Source organism: Mus musculus, chromosome 7, assembly GCF_000001635.26.
Source record: "Mus musculus strain C57BL/6J chromosome 7, GRCm38.p6 C57BL/6J".
NCBI classification, from domain to species: domain Eukaryota; kingdom Metazoa; phylum Chordata; class Mammalia; order Rodentia; family Muridae; genus Mus; species Mus musculus.
The window spans coordinates 84,348,825-84,370,233 of NC_000073.6; the positions used below are offsets into that span (position 1 = coordinate 84,348,825).

Sequence of the window (21,409 nt, forward strand, 5' to 3'; positions counted from 1 at the left end):
AACACGACAATCAGGCCCATAGGTGTGACAATGAGCATGCTGTGTGTGTGCGCTGAGAGACCCTCTGTAGAAACAGCAGTCCCTGTGGTGGACTGGTGTGAACCTTCTGGAACAGAATTTCCATTCAAGGAGTCCTGAGCTAGCCCCACAATGGGTATGGAATGCCAAAGAAAACAAGGAAGCCCAACATGGTCTTCAAGGGATGTAAACACCCACTGTGCATAGCAGAGCCCAGAGGTGGGATGTGATCACATGCTCAGCAAGGCCTTGGAAGGTAAAAGGCAGGTGAGAAAAAGACATAGAAGAGGAGGGGCTAGAAGGGGTTAGCAACAGTGGGAAGGGTTAGACCTATGTGGCAGCAGAAAAAAAGGAGGTGTGCTCTGGGGAGAGGGTTTATCTCGAGGGTTAAAGGAAGATCTAAAGCGTTGATCAAGGAAGAGACATCTCTGTAGGAAGGGCAGACCTGGTGGAAGAGGAAACTGAGGAACTTGGGAAGCTGGGGTGCAGGCCAGACCACAGTGAGAAATCGAATGGGCCAATGGGCCCTGATGTGGCTGACAGAGGTAGATGAGCCATGTAGGAGAGAGGAGGAAGACCAGCAAGCAGACTCCTGAGGCCAACCCCACCCATAGGGGATTAACTGGACAGATGTCGGTGAAGCAGCAATGTTCTTATACGTAGGAAAGACTCCCTAGGGTCAGGAAACTCTATCTCTCCAAGGCGGAAGTGGACAGAGCTTCCTGAGTAGGGGGGAAAGGGTCAACCAGATAAGAAGAGGTTGGGGTGGGGCATCTACAAGCCAGGGAAAGTGTTGCAAGCGGGAATTTGAACAGAGGACTGCTAGCTCTTCAGCACAGGCAGGAGTCTTGCCATGGAGGTACCTGAGGCCCTTTCCTCGCCTTCCACAACCACAAAGCTGGTCATACGGTGCAGAACACATTCTTCAGCTGGACATTTGTCCAGGAGGCCTAAAGCAGGGAGAGCTCCCAGAGGTGTGTAACGCCACCTTGCCAGCTCACACTTCGTGGGACCACTCAGAGAAGGTGATACTCTGAAAGTGCATGGGCTGATGATGTAAGGAGAGACCAGACAAGAAGTTCAGGCACTTCTGAGCAGATGATGATTCAGGCAGGACCCAGAGCTCCCTTCACACCTCCCTGCATGTTCCTGTAGGGTCATGTGAAACAGGCATCTGAAAGGAGAACCTGCCCACCCCATCTGGAGTCTCACTCTGACCTTGGGATGTCTCACAGCCCCACACACTTCTCTCTGGGTCCCCTTCTCCCCTCTCTCCAGTCCGTCATTCAACACCCCTCTGAATCATAAGAACACATTGTCTACTCTGACTTATCTCTCGTCCAGCACATGCTGAATAGCTTCTTCACCACAAAGTTCTGTCTGCCAAACTCTTGCAAAAAAACTCTTGACTCTTCTCCCTTCTCCATGCCCATGCCCTGCCCACAGCAGCTATTACCACTGCACCATGTGGCTAAGCCTCCTCTCATCTTTCTTTCCTCCATCACAGACCTTATATTGTAGACAGACTGGCAGGTTTCTAAATGCAAGTGTAACCCATTAAAGTCCTTCAGTAGTGACCCCAAACCTACAGAGATAAGACTAAAGCTTTCAAATAGTGTCTGTGGTAATCAACAATGCCATATTGCTATGGACTAAATTTCCTATAAACATTGGGAGGGGTCTTTGTGAAGTTCTCTGATGAATCCATAGATAAATTAAATGTGTAGACTAAGGTAAAGGAAGAAATGATTACAGCAATATCCAAAAGCTGGAAATCACACTCACTGACCAGTGCAGGAAGCAATACAATAATCTTAGATTTTCTATGAAATAAGCCTGAGGTACTAGCAGTGTATTAAAGAGCTGAGAACTGCCAGTTGCCTGGCAACAAGATCTGAGAAGCAAATGGTACACACTGATATGTAAGATTTCATTTTAAAGCCTTCAAGGATACAGAAGTAAGGCAATGCCATCTTGTGAGAAGAGAAAGGCACACCCTTAAGACCCTATTTACTAGGCCAAGTTCATCTTCTCCCAGGGGAGGGGACAATGGGCTCAATCTGTTAGGCCTGTGAATGTGGTGTCTATGAGCACCCAAAATTGCTGGGAGCCAGGTAGCATCAGTAAGGAAATCTGCCTCTACATATGTAGGAACAGGGTCAGGACTCTGCAGCAAAGGACAGCTGGGATGCAGGAGGCATCCTAATTCTGCTGGAGCAAGAAGACTAGAGCCTTTCCGCAAGGGGGACAACTGGAGGAATCAAGGGCAAAGAAGGAGGTGTAGCTAGCTGTGTGAGTTTACTTATAGCAGTGGTGTGTGTGTGTGTGTGTGTGTGTGTGTGTGTGTGTGTGTGTGTGTGTGTGTGTGTGTGTGAGCCATTTTGACTTACATTTATGAAATGGGAGCACTTCAAAAACTTTCCTCATGACTTCCAGGAGGTGCTGGCACAATCATGGTGCCATTCTCCTGTGACCTAAAGGCTAAGATTATACAGGATGGTATGAAAGTATGTGTTGAGGAGGACCCTCTAAATAGAAGTCCCAATGGATACATGCAGGAACCCCAGAACCTAAGACACTGAAGGCAGGACTGAGTGAGAGGAGCCATGCAGTCATGTGTTAAGGCTGAGTGCCCCTCATTGCCTCCCTTGACACACATGGAAGGGGTCTGAAGTAGATCTGGTTCTGCAAGTATATAAGGTCCATAGAGAGTCTGATGTGTAATTGACTTTTGATGAAAGCTTGGGACTGTCAGCTGTCCAAACTCTTGAAATGCCACTTCCCACTGGTGTCACCTGTAACACAGGAACATGCTGGGACACTAAAGTGGGAAGCCACCTTGGGCTGCCCGGTGCTGTGAGATACTTGGGCCTCACTCTGCGTGCAGGCTTGTAGATTGGGTGTGCTATCAGGGTGCTGACCCTGTGAGGATGCCACTAGGTCCTGGGGTCCATTAGGGAGGCCTGTGTTTTGTTCTGGGGTGTGATCAGAGTCTTCTAGAGACAGAGCTCATCTATGTGTGTTGTTAGTGCCTGTGAGTTGATAATGGAAGTCAAGAGGGAACAGAAGTCAAGCCAAGTGCTAGCAAGTGAAGGCTGCTTCCTTAGGCCGTGCTGGGAAAGGAACCCAAGCTTTGTATTTCCATTTCTGAACCTCTTGAGCAAAGAGACCTCCTCTTTTGAAGCTCATGTCACCCATTGCTACCACCTCGGGGGCTCTTTGTCACTGTCCCCGTTGGGCACCCACATTAACACCCTAATAACCTAATTAACCTAATAGTGTCCACATGAGATCAGGCAGTACAATACGGCTTCCTGTCTACCCCCTATCCCACTTGAGGTTTGCTTCAATGGGGCCATAATGCAAGAAGCATGAGTCAGCTGCTATGACTTGGACCATATTTACCGAACCCAAGGTCAAGGTATGAAGTATAATGTTAAGCAGAACATATGGGTTTAGGACCATCCTTGAGAAAAGCTGAGAATGATCACTAGACTCAGATCAGGGAACAGAGATCATAGTCCCGCATCTGCTAAGATTATGAATCAACTAATAAGGATAGACCTGGCTTGCATCACAGTCTTTACATTCTCCAAGGCCTTGCTGGATAGAACTGTTATGGACTAACTGCAGGCATGGGAGCAGGAAATGGGAGAGGCCTTGGAGTGTAGCTTACCAAGGCTGGCAGGAGACCCTGGATAGTCAAGTGGAAGGTAGGACGTGTACTTGTTTGTCTCCCCAACTCTGAGCAACTCAGATGTGCCCACAGGTTCCTCAGCCATGGATTATTTCAAATACCCTATAATAATGAGGTCAGTGCCTCTGGGGTCCCATGAACTCAGCTCTGTAAGTAACAGCACATGTTGGGAGCACATTCCATCTCTCTCTCTTATTTTTAAAGCACAGAGGAAAGGATGTGGTTGATAGAAGCTAAGGTTTGAACTTGACTGTGTAACATGTGACTCACTAGAAAGCTCAGCGTGTTACATACACAGTGTTGGGGTCACTGCCTCCTCACAGTCAGGTCCAAGGCAATGAACTCTTTATATCCCGACTATTGTTTCATCACTGACATTGACCTGCAATGTCAAGCAAATGTCAATCCATGTTTCTCTTCCTCTTTATGCTCTGAGACCAAGCATCACCATTTCCTGAGGTTAAAATGCTATGGTATATAATCTCAAGAGGAACTTTGACATAGAGGACTCAATGTCGTTCTTCCTTCTACAGAGAGGCTGTGTGGCAAGGAAAAAGCTCAGAGAGAGAGAGAGAGAGAGAGAGAGAGAGAGAGAGAGAGAGAGAGAGAGAGAGAGAGGTGAGAGAGAGATGAGAGAGAGATGAGAGAGAGATTTCCAGGAACAGAGCATTCCTTGCTACTAAGATACATCTTTAGAAACCTGGACATCCAAGAAGATGGGTCATATCTGCATAGGAAGAGATAATTGTTGATAATCAATTGTTGGTGAAGCTCACATCTTGTTTTGATAGGAATTCCAAGGTCATTAATGTATTAAAATGTGTTCTTACCACATCTCTCATTCTTCAGATGAGGATGAAGCTGGGAAATGGATGAGCCTGGTCTCAGGGGGTAAAAGTTTATGGGATGAGGAAATATTTACTATGGACTTGAAGGCTGGAAATCCTTGGGCAGGACAAGACATTCATTCCTCCCGCATTTGTAGAGAACTCTGCTTAATTCACAGCTATCATTTTGGTTACGGTTACAAAGAACCAAAAGGACCTTCATGCAGAAAAGTAGACAGCCAGCCTAATGTGCTGTGGGGACATCACACTTCTCAAAATTGCTTCAAACATCCAAGACTGTCAGTCCAAATGGAGTATGAATGCAGTAGGCAAGCAGCTATCACCGGAAGCAAGTTTCTAAGGTTAACAATAACCAAGAAAGAGTTCTCAGGAATGAGGGCATCAAGGCAAGCCCTGCTGTAAGAAGGTGGTACAGATGAAAAGTATGGTAAGAATGGAGGAATGATACCTTCCTTCAGCACACATCCATGTGTCCCAAAATGCCCCAACAGAACAAACTGGAAGAATCAGAAGTCATGGTTCTATCTTATACCACCAGCACTGTTGACCCAGGAGCCTTCCTTAAAGGTCGGCTACACCCAGAGCAGTGCCATAGAGCCAGCCAAAGATGCTGTTAATAGCTTGATTGTCAGGATCTTGACACCAACCCAGACAGGCTCCATATTTCCTGTATTTCTCCTTATTTTCCATAGTTAAAAAAACAAACAAACAGGATTCATGTTGATAATTCTCTCTATACTTGAACCCTAAGATTTTTTTTTAAAGGGAGACCATTAAAGTTAGTAGTTACTGTTTAACTTAAAAGCAAACAGGATTAAGAACTCACATTTGCTATGGGTTATTTTGAGACAAAATCTTGCTCTATGCCTTAGGTTTATCTTGAATTTGCCATCTTTCTGCCTCATACTCGCAAGTGCTGAGATTTCAAGCATGTACCACAAGGCTAGGCTTGGGACACTTCAGGATTACTAAGTTGCTTGCCACCAAGCCAAATACTTGCATTAAATGAGACGTACACAAGAGGGCCAGAGATCAGGCAATGGCTTGCTCAGTGACAAAAGGCACTAAGTGCCTGTTCATGACAGTCATGTGACTGCTGGCTACTGGCTTAAGAAAGGTAAAATAAACTCACCTTGAGAATTTACTGGGACCTTCACCATCTTCGTCATCGAAGTCCATTCTGGAAAGTCAAAGGCACAGGTAAGAACTAGTTATAACTCTCAGAGGACTCTAATTGGTTACATGAGCTGTGAACGCAGGGGAGTCTTCACCCCATCACATCGCTATGCAATGCTTCCAATTTTCACCCCATCACATCGCTGCTCAATGCTTCCGACCTTTGGCCATGCTAAACAGTATCCGCAGAGTCTCAAGAGAAAAAAATTACAAACAAAAGGTCTCCAGTACACTCACTATTAGTTCTCTGGTCAGAAATAGGAATACTCAAGTGTCAACTTGTCCCCCTTTGACGCTTCTCAGGTCACCAATGGATGACTCAGGCCATGTTGTGTGAAGGCATCAATGTTTCTTGTCTGCCATCATCCCTGGAGTATGTGGGTCCATCCACATCATGTATTCTATACCAGCACTTAATTTCTTACTTTTATGGTATATTGCTCAAGGGATTTGGAAGACAGTAAGTTCAAAGGGCGATGACATAATATCAGGGGACAGTGAAGCTGTCTGAGAATACTGCTTGTGACTTGGTGAGTCTCTACCAACCTCAGGGCAAAGGTCCTTCAAGAAAACCAGCCTGTTACACCCAGGATCAAACAGGCTGTTGAGGAGGAAATGGGCCTTTGATACCAAAATCACTGAAGCTGGTTGTCTGCTCGTTGAAGCTCACAGAATTACTCTTGAGATTCTTCTCTGCTGGGCCTCCCCTTGTTAATATCAATGTTTTGGTGAATTCTTACTGAACTAACACTCCAAATGATCCTTCTTAAAGGCCCAAGTGCTTCTGATGTCAGCACACACAGGTTGGAAGATGTTAGGGCAGAGGGGAACATAACCATGATCAAGTGCACCCAGAGTTTCTGCGGTAGGAAATGAGCAGTCAGCATGGCTCTTGAGTGTGGCATCCATCTGCAGACCCTATATCACCCTGCTTGTTTTTAGTAGGCCTGAAGGATTTGGTGAGATATAGTCTCATGATCCAAGCAGGAGAGAGGCTGGCTGCCTGACTGGAGGTCTGAGGAATTCCATGTTTTAGCAGTTTATTATGAGAATGGAGAATACCCAGTGAGATTCGGCTCAAACAATAAACAAGCAGAGAATGAAGTATGTGCCAGAAGACCACAGTTACAGAGGCCACACCTTCTGGTCCCTCATAGGGAGGGTGAACTTCATTTCCTAGTCTTTGAGGGATTGAATAAGTGACCCAGGAAATGCATGGGGCACCCAGGCCACCAGGAGGCAGTCATGTTACACATAAAGAGCATACTTGTCCACATACCTCAAGATGAGCCCCAGTGAGATGTGTGGCTAAGCAAGAACTCGAGGGACCTAGGAACTAGGATCAGATACGGCAAAATGAAGGGAATGAGGACAGCTTTTGCATGTCTTTGCTCTGGATTATATGCAGTGCAGCCTGAGTTGACATGTCCAGAATTCCCTGACGGGATCCCTCATCCACTTAGATCCTTGGTCCTCAAAACCCAACTGTCCTCACAACAAAAATGGCAGTTGTGATGAAAGAAATTCCTCTGTACAAAGAGGAACGGAGATGGACAGGATGAAGGGAAAAGACAGAAGACCACATGCATGTCACCCGCGAGATGACCATGTATCGCTCTCCACAGCATGGCTTTGGAAGTTCAGCCCTGGGCCAGAGCTGTCTACAGGACAAATGGAGCTGAATGTGGGAATTCTAAATAAAGAAAGCTCATTAATATCCTGTATAATTACTAAGCTATCATCTCACCTTCCTGGAAATTGCCTGTGGAAAATAACCACCAAAAATGTTTAACTGAGGTCAGTTGCATTTTTGCAGAGCCACACTGCCACCTAGTGCTTGTAAAGGGAAAGATCACCTTTTCTGCCTTCATAAACTACCTACGTTTTCAAAATTCCAAATGATTTGTGCCTGGATTCATCAAAACCGTAAATAGGTGTAATATACACAGTTATTTTTAAAATCCCATTCAGTTCAATTTGATATCACAGCTTCTGTAACATTGAGAGAGAGAGAGAGAGAGAGAGAGAGAGAGAGAGAGAGAGAGAGAGCAGAGCACGCTCGAGAAAGAGCAAGCTCTTCCACTCTTGCGTTTGCCTGTGGAGATAGAGGACATGTGAGAGATTAGGCTTTCTCCTTCTATCTGTGGATATGGTTATGTAACTTAGGTCATTAGGCATGGCAGCAAGTGCCCATACCACTGAGCCATCTCAAGGGCCTTTGATAGGATTATAATAAATAAGCAAACTCCTACAAAACATAACTGACTAGTTGGCCCTCAATCCAGGCCTAAAGATCAATGAGATGCTTGGAGTGACCAAGGGCAGGTCTTCTTGGACTCCAGGACTTTGGTGCTGAAACAGTCACAAGCAAGTCAGGATAGTTTGTCATCCTCATTTTGACAGAGTTTTCTTTACTCAATACCCTACAGAATAGATATAGGAAGAACTGAGTGGTGTAGTAAAGGGTTCCAGCCCTGCTAGGCAAGCTTCGGATCAGGCCAGCATCAGGTGAAAGAAAAGGGTGGTCTAGATCCTGAGTCTACTGGAGTTCATTGGAAACCTGGAGTCATGACTTGTATATGAAAAATTAAAGACCAAGAAACTATGGCTCCTACCTGAGAACGTGTGCAATCATACTGTGTAACATGGAGAGAAGCTATACCCAACACCTATAAGTGTGTATACAATCATACACATGTAGAATGGAGAGAAACAGTACCTTCCCACCCACGAGTATGTATGCAATCACATACATACAGCATAGAGAGAAACTACCCCTGCCACTTGTGTGAGCGTCAACTCACACTTAGACAGCAATCCTGTTAATAGTTTGAAAGGCAAATAAAGTGGGTCCAGTCTAGGAGATAAATCAGAAGCCCCATATGAGTATTTAGAGCCACTCAGTTTCACTAGTCCCTCAGCAATGCCACACACACACACACAGACCGCTAAAAAAAAACACACACACACATGAAAAAAAAAACTTCAAAACACTTGCCCTGGTGTTACGTTCAGGTCCCTGCCACCATGTCCAATGTTAAATATGACTACAATAAGCTGAGCTTATTACTTCTGGGATGAGAAGCATAGTAAATCATCCTTTGTTTTTTATGTTTCTCTCTTATTATGAAACATCTGGATAATAAAATAAATCAAAATGTGACTTTAAGCCCTATTGTATTCTCTCTAAAAATCAAAAACAAAAACAAAACGAACCTCAGCACGGTGAACGAGTGAGTCTCCAGACAGTGAGCTGAAAACATAGTTGACCCTACTTCCTGTTGGGCGGTCTGAACAAGAAGCTCGGACAGGCATTTCGCAGCATAATTTAAGTGAGAAAGAAGTGAGGAGTCTCCCTAGCGGTGCTGTTTAAGAATAACAGTGCAGCATCACATAAGAGTTTGCACAGAGCATTCGCTTCTCAAGCAAAGAGAAAGGTCATTCTAGTACAGTTGCCCAGCACTGGCTACGCAGGAGCAGTCCTGATCCTGGCCACAGGTCCCCAGAACAGAGCAGTGGCAACATGTCTGAAAATATTCCCACTCCAGGAAGACCCACTTACAGAGTCATCCCTGCCCTTCCTCTCTTTCTTTCCCTCACACCTCTTTATTTCTCTTGTTCTTTAATTTCTAAAACAGGGTCACACTATTTAGCCCAGGCTGGTCTTGAACTCCAGAGTCTCCTGACTCTGTCTACCAAGGGCTGGGATTTTCCCTTAGTGATAGTGGTTTAGAAGCTCAGCCCTGGATACAAGGCAGTGGCAGGAACTGATACATTCCTGCCCATCGCTGTATGCAGCCTCCACCCTCCACTCTGATGGCTAGCTTCATCGTCTCCCTTAACTCATGGCCACTTCCTCAGTGAGGTTAAAAGCTGCTTTTGCCCCTTTGCTGGGTGGGAGTCTCCCTCTCTTGCTGAGCTTAGGGAGGTCACAACAAGAATGTATGTCAGGTGACTTGCTTCAGCTCATTTCTCCCACACATGTGGAGCTACTTTGCAAAGAATCTAAAACTTCTGAACCTTCACCCTGTGTCCAGGCAGCCAGGAGGAGAGCAGCACCCTGCTGAGAGGCTCACTGTGAAGTCCTGACAGTGAAGTGGGAAGAAAGCCCAGCCAGGAAGGACTCACAGCACTAGGTCCGGCACATGTCCAGAAGGATCCAAAGTCCTCAAGAGGTCAGTGTGGCCAGTTCTATGAGGCTGTGAAGCACTGGAGAGGAATGGGTGACTGTCTGAGCCCTTGGAACACTTCACTAGCAGGTGAGAGAGGGAGACCTGGAAAGGAACGGGCCAGGGCACGCCAGTGCTGGCTTTTCTCCCTCATACTCTATCTTCTTCCACATCCCTCTGAGTCTCTTCAAGCATGCCTCACAATCTTAACAGAAGGAACAGTTGGAGACACCATGCTGGTGACAGTGACAGCAAACAACAGTCAATGCCAGCCATAGTACAAGGCCCTGATGGAGCTATCAGCCTTTTGATGCCAATACTGGGATTTCATGAGAAGATATAAAAACAAAAAACAAAACAAACAAACAAACAGAAACAAAAAAAAAAAACCCTGCCAGATGTAAGAAAGCACCAAGACTTACTATGGAAACAGGTCTGCAAAAGAAGTGGTTCCCTTCTTAGACCCTGGATGAATCTTTTTAAGTCATGGTGTCTGATTCCCACCATCTGACAGTAGGACAGGGCAAGCAGCATAAGACTCCAAGAAAGATAACAAAGGCTTCCTGCTGAAGGTCCAATTCATTGGCCTGCCTCCAGAGAGCCTCAGTCCCACCTTCAGGGTGTTGGAGGCCACTGCACACCTACCTTCATGTCTGTTTCCTTCTTGATAGCTTGTTTCCTCTTCTTCAGCTGTATGTGGATCTGAACCCAAGCCTAAGTGCCAGCCTGCCCAGGGTCTACGTTAGCTTCTAGTGCCAAGGAGGGCATGGTATGGTCTGTCTCCATCTGTTTGCCTCTGTCTGTGTCTGTTCTCTCTCTGTATGTGTGTTGGTTTGAATGAGATGCCATGTTCCCCACAGTCTCGTACATTTGAATACTTGGTCTCCAGTTGGTAGCCTTTTTTGAGTAGACTTAGGAGGTATGGCCATGTGTCACTGGAGCAGCTTTGAGGTTTCAAGGGACACTCTATGCTTTTGTTTGTGGTTTAAGATGTGAGCTCTCTGCTGCGCTCCTTACAATGTCTGCCTGCTGCCATGTTTTCTCACTGTGGAGGTGATGGCTCCTTACCCCTCAAACAGACCCCTCATTCTCTATGTTGCCTTGGTCACGGTGTATCACAGCAATGGAAAAGAAACTAAAACTACAAGACAGGACAGCTGTGGGGAATTCTTCAGATATGGAACTCAGTCCTAGATCAAATTTTCTTAAGCAGTCCAGAAAGCAAGATCTGTACTGCAGGCTAAGATGGAAAACTGCTGTGTACACCAGCCCAAACCATGAGGAAGCAGAGGCTCACAGATGAACTCACCCCAGCACAGGGAGGGCTCATGGGTCTTCAGCATGGGGTGAGGCAAAGCATTTCTGCCTGGACTTGAACCAACCTAGAGTATTCATTACAGAGCCTAGTCTTCTAGAAACCGACAAGGATGAACAATGGGGTTTTTCTCTAAAGAATGTGAGTTAAGGGGGTAACATTTGAAATAATTTGGACTTTTTAATTGAAAAGTAGATGTTTTAACACTCTACACATTCTTTTAGCAATCCATACTGCAGGATTTGTCCACAGTTAGCAAGAACAATGGCTTAGATAGCAGGTAGCTGTGCAGGCAGCCCAGAGGCAAGCTGTGGCCTTTATCAGGTGGTTTGTTTTTTTTTGGTTTTTTTTTTTTGTGGCACCCACTGAGGAGACCCAGGCGCAGCAGACAGAGAACTGCTTCCTTGGAGAGTGCACAAGACCCAGGGAGGCTGGCCTCACCACCAAGTTCAGATTCTCAGCCCTCGGAATCGTCACGGTAACCACGCACCTTTCAGGCCCCTTTCCAAAGACACCAGTGGGCACTGCAGTCCTTATCATAGGGTGGCATTATCATACTGTTGCATCCTGTCCTCACTCCATTCCAGACCCTGGCGTGCACCTGTCTCCTTGCCTTTGTGCCTTTTTAAGAATCAGCAGGTTTGGAAGAGATTCTTGGGATTAACATGTTGGACCATTTCAATATGGGCCCAGCCTGCAGTCTTGGGGCTATAGAAGGTGTGCTCTGTTCTCACTGGATAAGTGCAATCATGGGCAGAGTGTGTGATCAGAAACTGAGCCACCTCATGAGATAGCTTGTTTATTAACTACACTGAAAATGAAAACAGCATCAATGGGAAACAGAGTTGAGTAATAGACTGAGCTGGAAAATACCAGTTATGTTTTCCTGAAGGGCTTTGATTGGTTTGATTTGGGGTTCTAAGTATAGATACTGATATCTTTCATCACAGGAAGGTGCCAGTGTTGGTTTCATCTGCTCAAAACTGGTCTGTGACCTATCAGATCCAGTAGAGTTGACAATACTTATTCACTTTACTGTCTGAGCAACATTGAACACATCTGGCTGGCCTTCAGGTGCTGAGTCCTGTTAAAAAGAATTCTTGCATATTCCTAGGAAAGATGAGCATTGGAGGAAACATTGGAGGGCCCCAGTTAGATCATTTACAGTCCCTGGGGCTGGATCTGCCAAATGAGGCTGGAATGTTCAGGCAGTTTTAGAGTGGACTCCTCCCTTCAGAGAGCTAGCACAAGCGCGGCCCAGCGGGATCCCATGGCAGGCAAAGTAACTACAAGGGCAAGCAAACAGAAATCCCCAGCTGGGTGCCAGGACCCGGAGCACTTAGAAGCAAATCATGTGCATATTTAGGAATCTTGCAAAATCTAAACAGGATGCAAAAGGCTGAGCTTTTACTCTCCTGGAGGGGGAAAACAATACTTTTCTAACAGGTCAAGATCATTGCTCAACTGTTACTAAGTCCAATTCCTGGAAATGCTGAGTCTGCTTACCCGGATCGACGCTTTCCTCCTCGGGCAGGCATGGCCCCTGCCATTCTCACCTGTCCGGTGGCTGCCATGGGGGCAACAGGCAAGGCCACAGATCCTGGTATGTCTGACGCCATCTCTGGAAATCAACAGAGACAAAAAATTTTGTTAATGACAGAAAAAGAAGCCAGTCACGAGAAAGAAAACTATCACACTACCCCGAGAAAGCCCACCTGGGAGGCAACCCAAGGACCTGGAGGGGTTGACACTTCGCTTACTGCCAGTCACTTAACTGGGCCAGCCCTGGGCTGTCTGGGCTTTCCAGTCTTCCACCTCTGAGCAGTGGTTAGAACCATGAGCGCAGCTTTGCAGCAGTAGAGGGACTCGGTTCTCCCTGTCACCTGAAGGCAGGTAGGCTGTCTAGGTAGAGGTGAAAGAAAGCCTGAGAGACGGCTACAATTGGCATCAACCATAGTGCCCTGGATGAAGCTAAGTCTCAAAAGTAATTGAAGCAGTACCCACTGACCTCCCCCTCTGCTCCCATACTAGCCTAGTCACCCACCCTTAGTAGCTTCAGAAGCCCTCACTGTAAGACCCCATGAATTCCGGGGCATTGAGAATCTCCCATTAGGCTTCATAAGGGTGCCACATGCTGTGGCACCCAGGTATCTCTAGACAGTTTTCCAGGAACAAATACTAATGTAAAGAAAGAGAATGTTGGGCAACAGATGGGAATAATATTCTTTTTCTATTCTACATTGTTTTTAATAAGCCAGACATTTCTGGAATCTCTTTTAACATCCTTGATTTCAAATCAATCCACCCTGTCTTTGCCCTTTCTTGGCTGTCAGCGCCCTGTACTGATCAAGACTAACCCAGATGGTGAAGCTGAAGGTGCAGGAGGTAGACCAGCAATCTCAGAAAGCAGAGAGCAGGCTGTGTGAAGCACAGACACAAGAACTGCACCAGAAAACACAGAACGCCGCTGACCAGGAACATAATGGGGAAGAGGAGGCTTACCTTCGTGAGGATCGAGGGCTTGAGCCCACTGCCCTGCCTGCCCCGTCAGTGGGAAAAGTGGGTAGATGTTAACCACCCGCTGTCACCCTAACTCTGCAAAGGCAACAGATTCTGCCCTTGCCAGTTAGACCAAAAGCCTTTTCTGAGCTGTACCTGGCCCTTGCCCCTGTCTCAGCCTTTATGGACCTGGTTCTTAGCCCTTGAGCACAGTACCCTATTTGGCTCTGTCTCCAGAGCACAGCTCCTCTCTTTTTACCTCACATACAGGGAGCATTTCACTGACCTGGACTAGAGGAGGAAAGGCCTTTCCTGCTACACCCTTAGGCTCAATAGCTGTTGCTAAATGACTAAAATGACTCAGATTTTCAAGCATGACTTAGCATTTGCTCCTCCACAGGAAAAGGGAGCCTGTCTGGTTTGTAAGATTCTTTATGTTTATAACGTCCTTTCTCCCTGTGAGCACAGCTTTGCTAAGGAGTTACTCAAGAGTGTGAACAACATCTCTAATGTATATGCTTCATGTTTGGTCTTTCTTTCCTGCGAGTTTCTCTGATGTATCCAAAGGAAGAGAGCTTTGGTGTTTGCATTACAAAGACAAGGAGGAGAGTGAGGAAGAAGGAGGAGGAAGGGGAGGGGAAGGTGGAAGAGAAGAAGGGAAGAAAAGAAACAGAAAAAAGAAGAGAAAAGAAAAGAAAGAAAGGAAAAGAAGAAAAGCAAAAAAGAAAGAAAGGAAAACAAGAAAAAAAAGAAAGAAAAGACAGTCCCTGGAGCAGCTTCCCAGAGACTGTTCACGGTTCTTTGGAATCTTCTCCCGTGTTCAGTCCTTTCTGGGGGCTTATGGGACACAGAAGTCTATAAAGATAGGCTTCAGTGGGACAATTGGGATAAAGTGTGCATCGAGCTCCTGAGAGTAAATTAAGAATGGCCACTGAGGCCACCACTGCACTTGTTTTGAGGGTTATCACTGTTCTTTCCTATAGAAACTAGGAAGTCATATGACAGTCATTCCATAGGCTAAACAACACATTTGAGCCATTCCACTCAAAACTCTTGAAATCTGCTAATACTGACAAAATCTAAAATCAGCCCCTCCGTTATGTTCACAAGGCTTCGAGGACTATCATGGTCTTGAGTGCACACAATGGAAGTATATGGGAACATCCCTCACTGGGGCCGTTCCTGGGTTCGTGACTTTGATGTAGCATTGCCAGCGATGCCCTGACAAGCTCCTTACAGCCTGCTTCTGATAAGATACATGTGTTTCTGAAATAGCGGCTGAAACGTGCAGCTTCTGATGAGTTCCAAAGCTGGAGGTCAGGGCTGTCTATAGCAAAGTGAAAGAGTGGGTCACAACATTCCAAGCAAGTTCTCCAGGGCCATTATCCCTTACACGTTCCCAGGATAAAGGGCTCCAGGGGAGACGTGTTAGGAAAAGCTGAGCATCGATCTCCTTTATTAAACTGCCAATGCCCATTACACACACACTGAGAAGTTCTATGTGAAGAAGTTGCTTTCACTTTGATTAACCCAGTAGATATTAAATGTCTAGGATTCTGGAGACTTAACATTTATTGCCTGCTATGCTCCATGCAACATTAGTTTCAGCACTTTAAAGCCAACAGTCAATGCCTGTGAGCAAAGAAAAACATCAGAGTAAATTGATCTTGACCATCATTTGCAAACCTCGGAAGGTCCCCTGCTCCTCTGGGCCAGTCACTTCCAGCTCAGAGCAGGAGGGATGTGGCAAATGAAGGGCAATACCTGGCATAGCAAAATGATAACCATTGAAGTTTATTTTAGGAAAGCAAAGATGCCAATTGTGACCCAACTTGCAGAAAATAAAAGTTCTCCCAAGGAGATAAGACAGAAAGGGGGGTAATTTTGAAGATCCATTCCTGTCTTCAGACAGATAAGGGATACAAGGCAAAGACATTTGCACAAATGTTGTGTGGGTTAATGCATGTCCATCTTATGGAGCAATCACCCCAGGATGGAACGATCCCTCCCCCCTTTTCTATTCCCCACTGCTTTGCTCTGTTCTGCTCTCTAACTCCTCCCTATGAGTACATTTTAGTAACAATGGCTTACAAGGGGCTAAGAGGAAGACCCAGATGGTTTTGCAGTCAAACAGTTCCAAACAGCTGCTCAGATAGGTGCCAACTACCAGAATGACTGGGCCACTATTGGTCATGGTACCACAGTTGAAATACTCAAAATGCCTATCTTGCCAAGTCGTTTCTAAAAATTAAGAATATTGTATGTAAAGAGCTTAACACAGAGTCTGGGAAAATAAACTTTCAAACAGCAACTAATGTCATGAACGCTGAGGTGGTAAACAGCCTGGTGCCTGGATTTAATTGGGATAGGGTGCTGGTTTAAGACAGGCATTCTTTGTGACTCAGAGGAAACCTATTCCTGTGTCTACTTTCCACAGTCTAGGTAAGGAATAGATATTCTGTTTTGTCCAGTGTTATCCGTGGTAGTAACCAAAACACGGTTCTAGATATTAAATAAACCAATGGAAGATATAATCCTGAGGCTTGCATTCATGTTAAAGGTTAAATGTTTTCAGTGTTGACTTTTAGGAGGCATCTTTAATAGATTCTAACAAAATAAAAAGCAGGTCTCTCTCCTCTGCCTTGCATACCCATGTGGTCTGCAGGCATCATCACCAGAAAGGTAACTGCCTCTTCTCAAACCTGCCAGTCGTTTCTTTTAACTGATGTGGGAGCTGGCAAAGATTCTAGGATTCTTCTGGAAGATGACCTGAGCCAATGTCTAGTACCAAATACAGCTAAGATGTCCACACATCAAGAGTCACCCACCCTATGGAGCAATCTGAATTTGATTCTAAAATAAGGGAAAAGAAATATTGGTGATCACATTGTTTGGGAAGAAATTACCCTCAGAGCCAGTAAGACAGTGCAGCCATTACTGCACTCTGCATCTGGGGTCCATGAAGACTGCCTTTCTGGAAGACAAAGCAGCAGCATGATTGGAGACATTAAAGTAACTGGAACCCACAGGAAAGTCTTAGGACTGAGAAGGTATGTGGTGTTGGTAGTGGTGGCAGTAGTGATGGTGATGGTATGTTGTGTTGGTAGTGGTGGTGGTGTGTTGTGGTGGTATGTGGTGGTGGTGATGATGTAGTGGTGGTGGTGATGGTGTGGTGATGGTGGTGGTATGTGGTGGTGGTGGTGGTGGTGGTGGTGGTGGTGATGGTGTGGTGATATGTAGTGGTGTGTGGTAGTGGTGTGTGTGTGTGTGTGTGTGTGTGGTGAAAATGTGTTTGTACATGTATGTATATTATGTAGAAACCAGAGTTTGACATGGTTGGATGTCTTCTTCAATTGTTTGCAACCTTAGTTTTTGAAGCAGAATCTCTCACTGCACATGAAGCTCACTGACTCAGGCAAGCATCCGGCAGTGAGACCCAGTGATCCTCACTAACTCAGGCAAACCGCTGGCATCGAGACCCAGTGATGCTCACTGACTCAGGCAAGCTGCCAGCAGTGAGACCCAGTGATCCCCCAGTCTCTGTCTTCCTAGTGCTGGCGCTATCACTGCCTGGCTTTTTACATGGGCAGTAGTAGGAATCTGAACACAGGCTCTTATGCTTGTATAGCAAGTACTTTACCAACTGAACCATTCCCCCCACCTTACCTTGTGCTCTTTTAATATTAATGATGTGTTAATTGAATGTCACAAACAATAGCATATTTTAAAACTTTTTCATGAGGAACACACAATAAAGACTGTATATAGTCAGTGAACTTGAACAATGCATGCATGAGACAGAGGCAGAGGAGGACGGCCTTTTCAAATAGGCATGCCCAGTGATGAAGAATGACAGAATCTTGCTCAAGGTTTGTATTGAATATTGTCTTCCTGGAACCCTGCCACCTTCCTGTCGTGAACTTGACTTCCACCCACCCATGAAGTAGCAACAAAGGCATCCCTTGTTGCAGACGGGAGAACTCAGCAGGGAGAGGTGGGTGCCGGGCCACAAACCTATTGAATGGCAGAGCCTGCTTAGGTTGTAGCCACTCAGTACAGGGCTGCCATCCTCAGAGTGCCCAGGCAGAAGTGGGGTGCTTTGACAGCACCACCCTGGCCACCCCAAGAAATGAACTGACACTGAGCTTCTAAGCCATGGCCACAATGGAAGTTGGGTGGCGCACAGACAGTGTTTGGGGCCACTACTCGATTGAGCCGAGGAGTCATGGGGAGTTACGATTCTCCAGGATTCAGAGGCCTCATCTCTACCGTCAGACAAACACCTACCTCATGCAGTCATTGTGAGGACAGAAAATCACGTATGATGTCAGTTCCCATCTCTCCTATTATTCTTATTATTTTCCCCCAAGAAAAGAGTATCTTTCAACACAGCTCTGTGCACACATGCGCACGTGTGAGTGTGTGTGTGTATGTGTATGTATGTGTGTGTGTGCATACAAGACAGACATACACACACATGCACACATAGAGGGAGGTGTTATACAACTTTTGAGCAAATCACTTCTCTGTGACTTGGTTTTCTATCTGTAAAGTGAGAATAATAGTGTCCTAAAGTAGTGAGGATCAGAGACACCGACGTATGTACACAGCACTCAGATGGCACCTGGCACAGAGTCAGTAAGTACACTTATTCAGCTAAACACACACATAGGTGTTAGCAAACATAACCATCTTACCAGCGGATTCTTCCCGGCACGCCTGTGATTTCTGTCCTTCTGGCCCTATCTCATAGGTATACAAGGACGATTACATTCCAGGACCCTTGTTCTTTTCCAAAGTGCCTACCTGGCACTGATGTCACGAAAGCACGAAGGCTGCCTGAGATGGGCTTCTTCCTGAGTTGAGCTGGTGAGTTCCCTTCATGCCTCTGCCTTTGTGTGAGCTGGGGACACTTGGGGAGAGTCAGCAGACCAGGCGCTTTATCTCTCTAGTAGAGTTGTGTAAAGTGGTGAGCCTCCACTTCATGTGTCAACACTATTCTGTTCATCTCTCCTCACAGCTTCACATACATTTAAACCCACATTCATTTATATACTCCCTACATACCATGCAGATGCAATGTACACAAAAAGAACTAGTTTCAGGATCAAAGAGGATGCTAGGGGAGACATGCACTTGTGTGCTCATGCATGAACACACACACACACACACACACACACACACACACACACACACACATACACACACACACACCCATGCACTTCGCCTTGGGCCTGGCATGCTCACAGTTTCCCCTCACTGACGTGGTACCTGCTCTCAGTTTTGCACAGGTCAGAAACATGGCCCTTGGCTTTGACCAGGTTCCCACAGTTCCATACTTCCTTCAGAGGGTTGATGCATGCTGGTGAGGGAACCAGAAATTCTTAGTCCATCCTTCATTCTGCTCTCAACTCCCATTCGCTATAGGCATGCCAAGAAGAGGCTGGTCAAGCTTCAGTAAGAAGCCAGGGATGAGCCTCACACATATAGATGAGGGTTTGCCACATTTGGCAAAGAATGAGTCTGTGTCACAGAAACTCAAATGCATTCCATGAGAGCAACTCCACAGGTCAAATGCAAACCACCTTACAATAGACGTAGGATTTCCCATTGTGCATGTAAAAGTTTAAAGTAGGGGCAGCTCCTACATGGGGCTGCCTCTTTGCTCCTCCCACTCACTTGAGCTTCTTCTCTACTCAGATTTGGCCTATCCCACCAGAAACCTGGGGTCATACAGTGGCCACAGCTGCATATGGCCAACAGTGACTCTCCTGTTCCTACCTGTACTGGCTAGCTTTGTGTCAACTTGACACAGCTGGAGTTATCACAGAGAAAGGAGCTTCAGTTGAGGAAATGCCTCCATGAGATCCAACTGTAAGGCATTTTCTCAATTAGTGATCAAGGGGGAAAGGCCCCTTGTGGGTGGGACCATCTCAGGGCTGGTAGTCTTAGTTCTATAAGAGAGCAGGCTGAGCAAGCCAGGTGAGGCAAGCCAATGAAGAACATCCCTCCATGGCCTCTGCATCAGCTCCTGCTTCCTGACCTGCTTGAGTTCCAGTCCTGACTTCCTTTGGTGATGAACAGCAGTATGGAAGTGTAAGCCGAATAAACCCTTTCCTCCCCAACTTGCTTCTTGGTCATGATGTTTGTGCAGGAATAGAAACCCTGACTAAGACAAATTGGTACCAGCAGAGTGGGGTATTCCTGTGACAACCTGACCATGTTCTGGGGAGGACTGTGGAAGGACTTTGGAACTTTGGGCTTGAAGATCCATTCGTTGTTAAGAGCTCTGTCAGATGTTGTGTAGGAGCTTGGAAGATAATGTTGAGAACAGTGCAGAAGATGGAGGTTTGGTTTGTGAAATTTCAGAGGGAAAATTAAAGACTCTTTTCAGGGCCATTGCTGTTTTGATTGTGAAGATTCTGTAGTTCTGGTTAGCTGGGGCTGAAGAATCAGCTGTGATTAACAAGATACCAGAACTACTAAAGCAAAAACTTTGCATTACTGGGACTATTGATGCTGGTTAGCTGGAGCTAAGAAATTAGCGGTGATTAAGAAGAGACCAGCATCATTGAGGTGACATCTTCTGGGAGGTGTTTTCTGAGAGCACAGTGGCTGTGTTCCAGATATAGCCAAAGTTGTACCTTGTGCTGTGGCTGGACTTGGTAATGTGTAAGAGTCACCCAGGTGGTACTGGTTTTGAAGGCATGAAGGAGTTGAGCAGAACAGCTGAGGCTTGGCACTGTGAGAGGCCATGGAAGGCCATTGGTGAAAGTGCAGCCTCAGTTGCAATTGATGGCCCAGGACTGAAGGGGTCATGCAGTGTTTTGGAGATGCCAGTACCATGAGATGACCACCAAGAGCAGCAGCAGCAGTGGAGTACAGGCGTCTGGAGCCTAGAGGATGACACATGTGCTACAAAGGGCCTGGCTGGAGAAGTGATCCAAGCCCTTGGAGGAGCCCAGAAGATCGTGAGTTGGATCCCAGACATTGGACGGTTAGAGATTGACTTTTGCTTTTGATTGTGACTGTGCCCTGATATTTTCCCTCTTGAAGGAAGAAACTGTTTTAGTGGAGCCCACAGTTAAGAGACTTTTAATTGTAAAAAGACTTTGGATTTTAAAAGAGATGGATATTTTAAAGAGATTGAAATTTTAAGCATATGTAAAGACTGTGGGACTTTTAAAGTTATTTAGAATGGGGATGAATAAGATTGTAAGGGTTGAGGCTTACTAGTGATGTGTTTGTGTGTCAAGTTGACAAGGGGTCAATTGTACTGGCTAGCTTTGTGTCAACTTGACACAGCTGGAGTTATCACAGAGAAAGGAGCTTCAGTTGAGGAAATGCCTCCATGAGATCCAACTGTAAGGCATTTTCTCAATTAGTGATCAAGGGGGAAAGGCCCCTTGTGGGTGGGACCATCTCAGGGCTGGTAGTCTTAGTTCTATAAGAGAGCAGGCTGAGCAAGCCAGGTGAGGCAAGCCAATGAAGAACATCCCTCCATGGCCTCTGCATCAGCTCCTGCTTCCTGACCTGCTTGAGTTCCAGTCCTGACTTCCTTTGGTGATGAACAGCAGTATGGAAGTGTAAGCCGAATAAACCCTTTCCTCCCCAACTTGCTTCTTGGTCATGATGTTTGTGCAGGAATAGAAACCCTGACTAAGACACTACCCTCTCTGTGGGAAAG

At 46.1% G+C, this 21,409-nt stretch overlaps 1 protein-coding gene across 9 annotated transcripts in view; it reads right to left on the reverse strand.

Moving 5' to 3' along the window:
- The window catches only part of Arnt2 (aryl hydrocarbon receptor nuclear translocator 2), a 165,468-nt gene that overhangs the window by 102,551 nt on the left and 41,508 nt on the right, over nucleotides 1-21,409 (reverse strand). For 7 of the 9 annotated variants that reach the window (XM_006507239.4, XM_006507244.4, XM_006507243.1 and 4 more), the window contains 2 exons: nucleotides 12,730-12,844; nucleotides 5,696-5,743 (listed from right to left, as the gene is read on the reverse strand). In XM_006507239.4, the coding sequence (XP_006507302.1) occupies nucleotides 5,696-5,743; nucleotides 12,730-12,844 (163 nt within the window). Of the gene's footprint in view, nucleotides 1-5,695; nucleotides 5,744-12,729; nucleotides 12,845-12,938; nucleotides 13,121-18,993; nucleotides 19,040-21,409 lie in introns of those variants that run through there. The other 2 variants (XM_006507238.3, XM_030242017.1) reach the window with 2 other exon arrangements.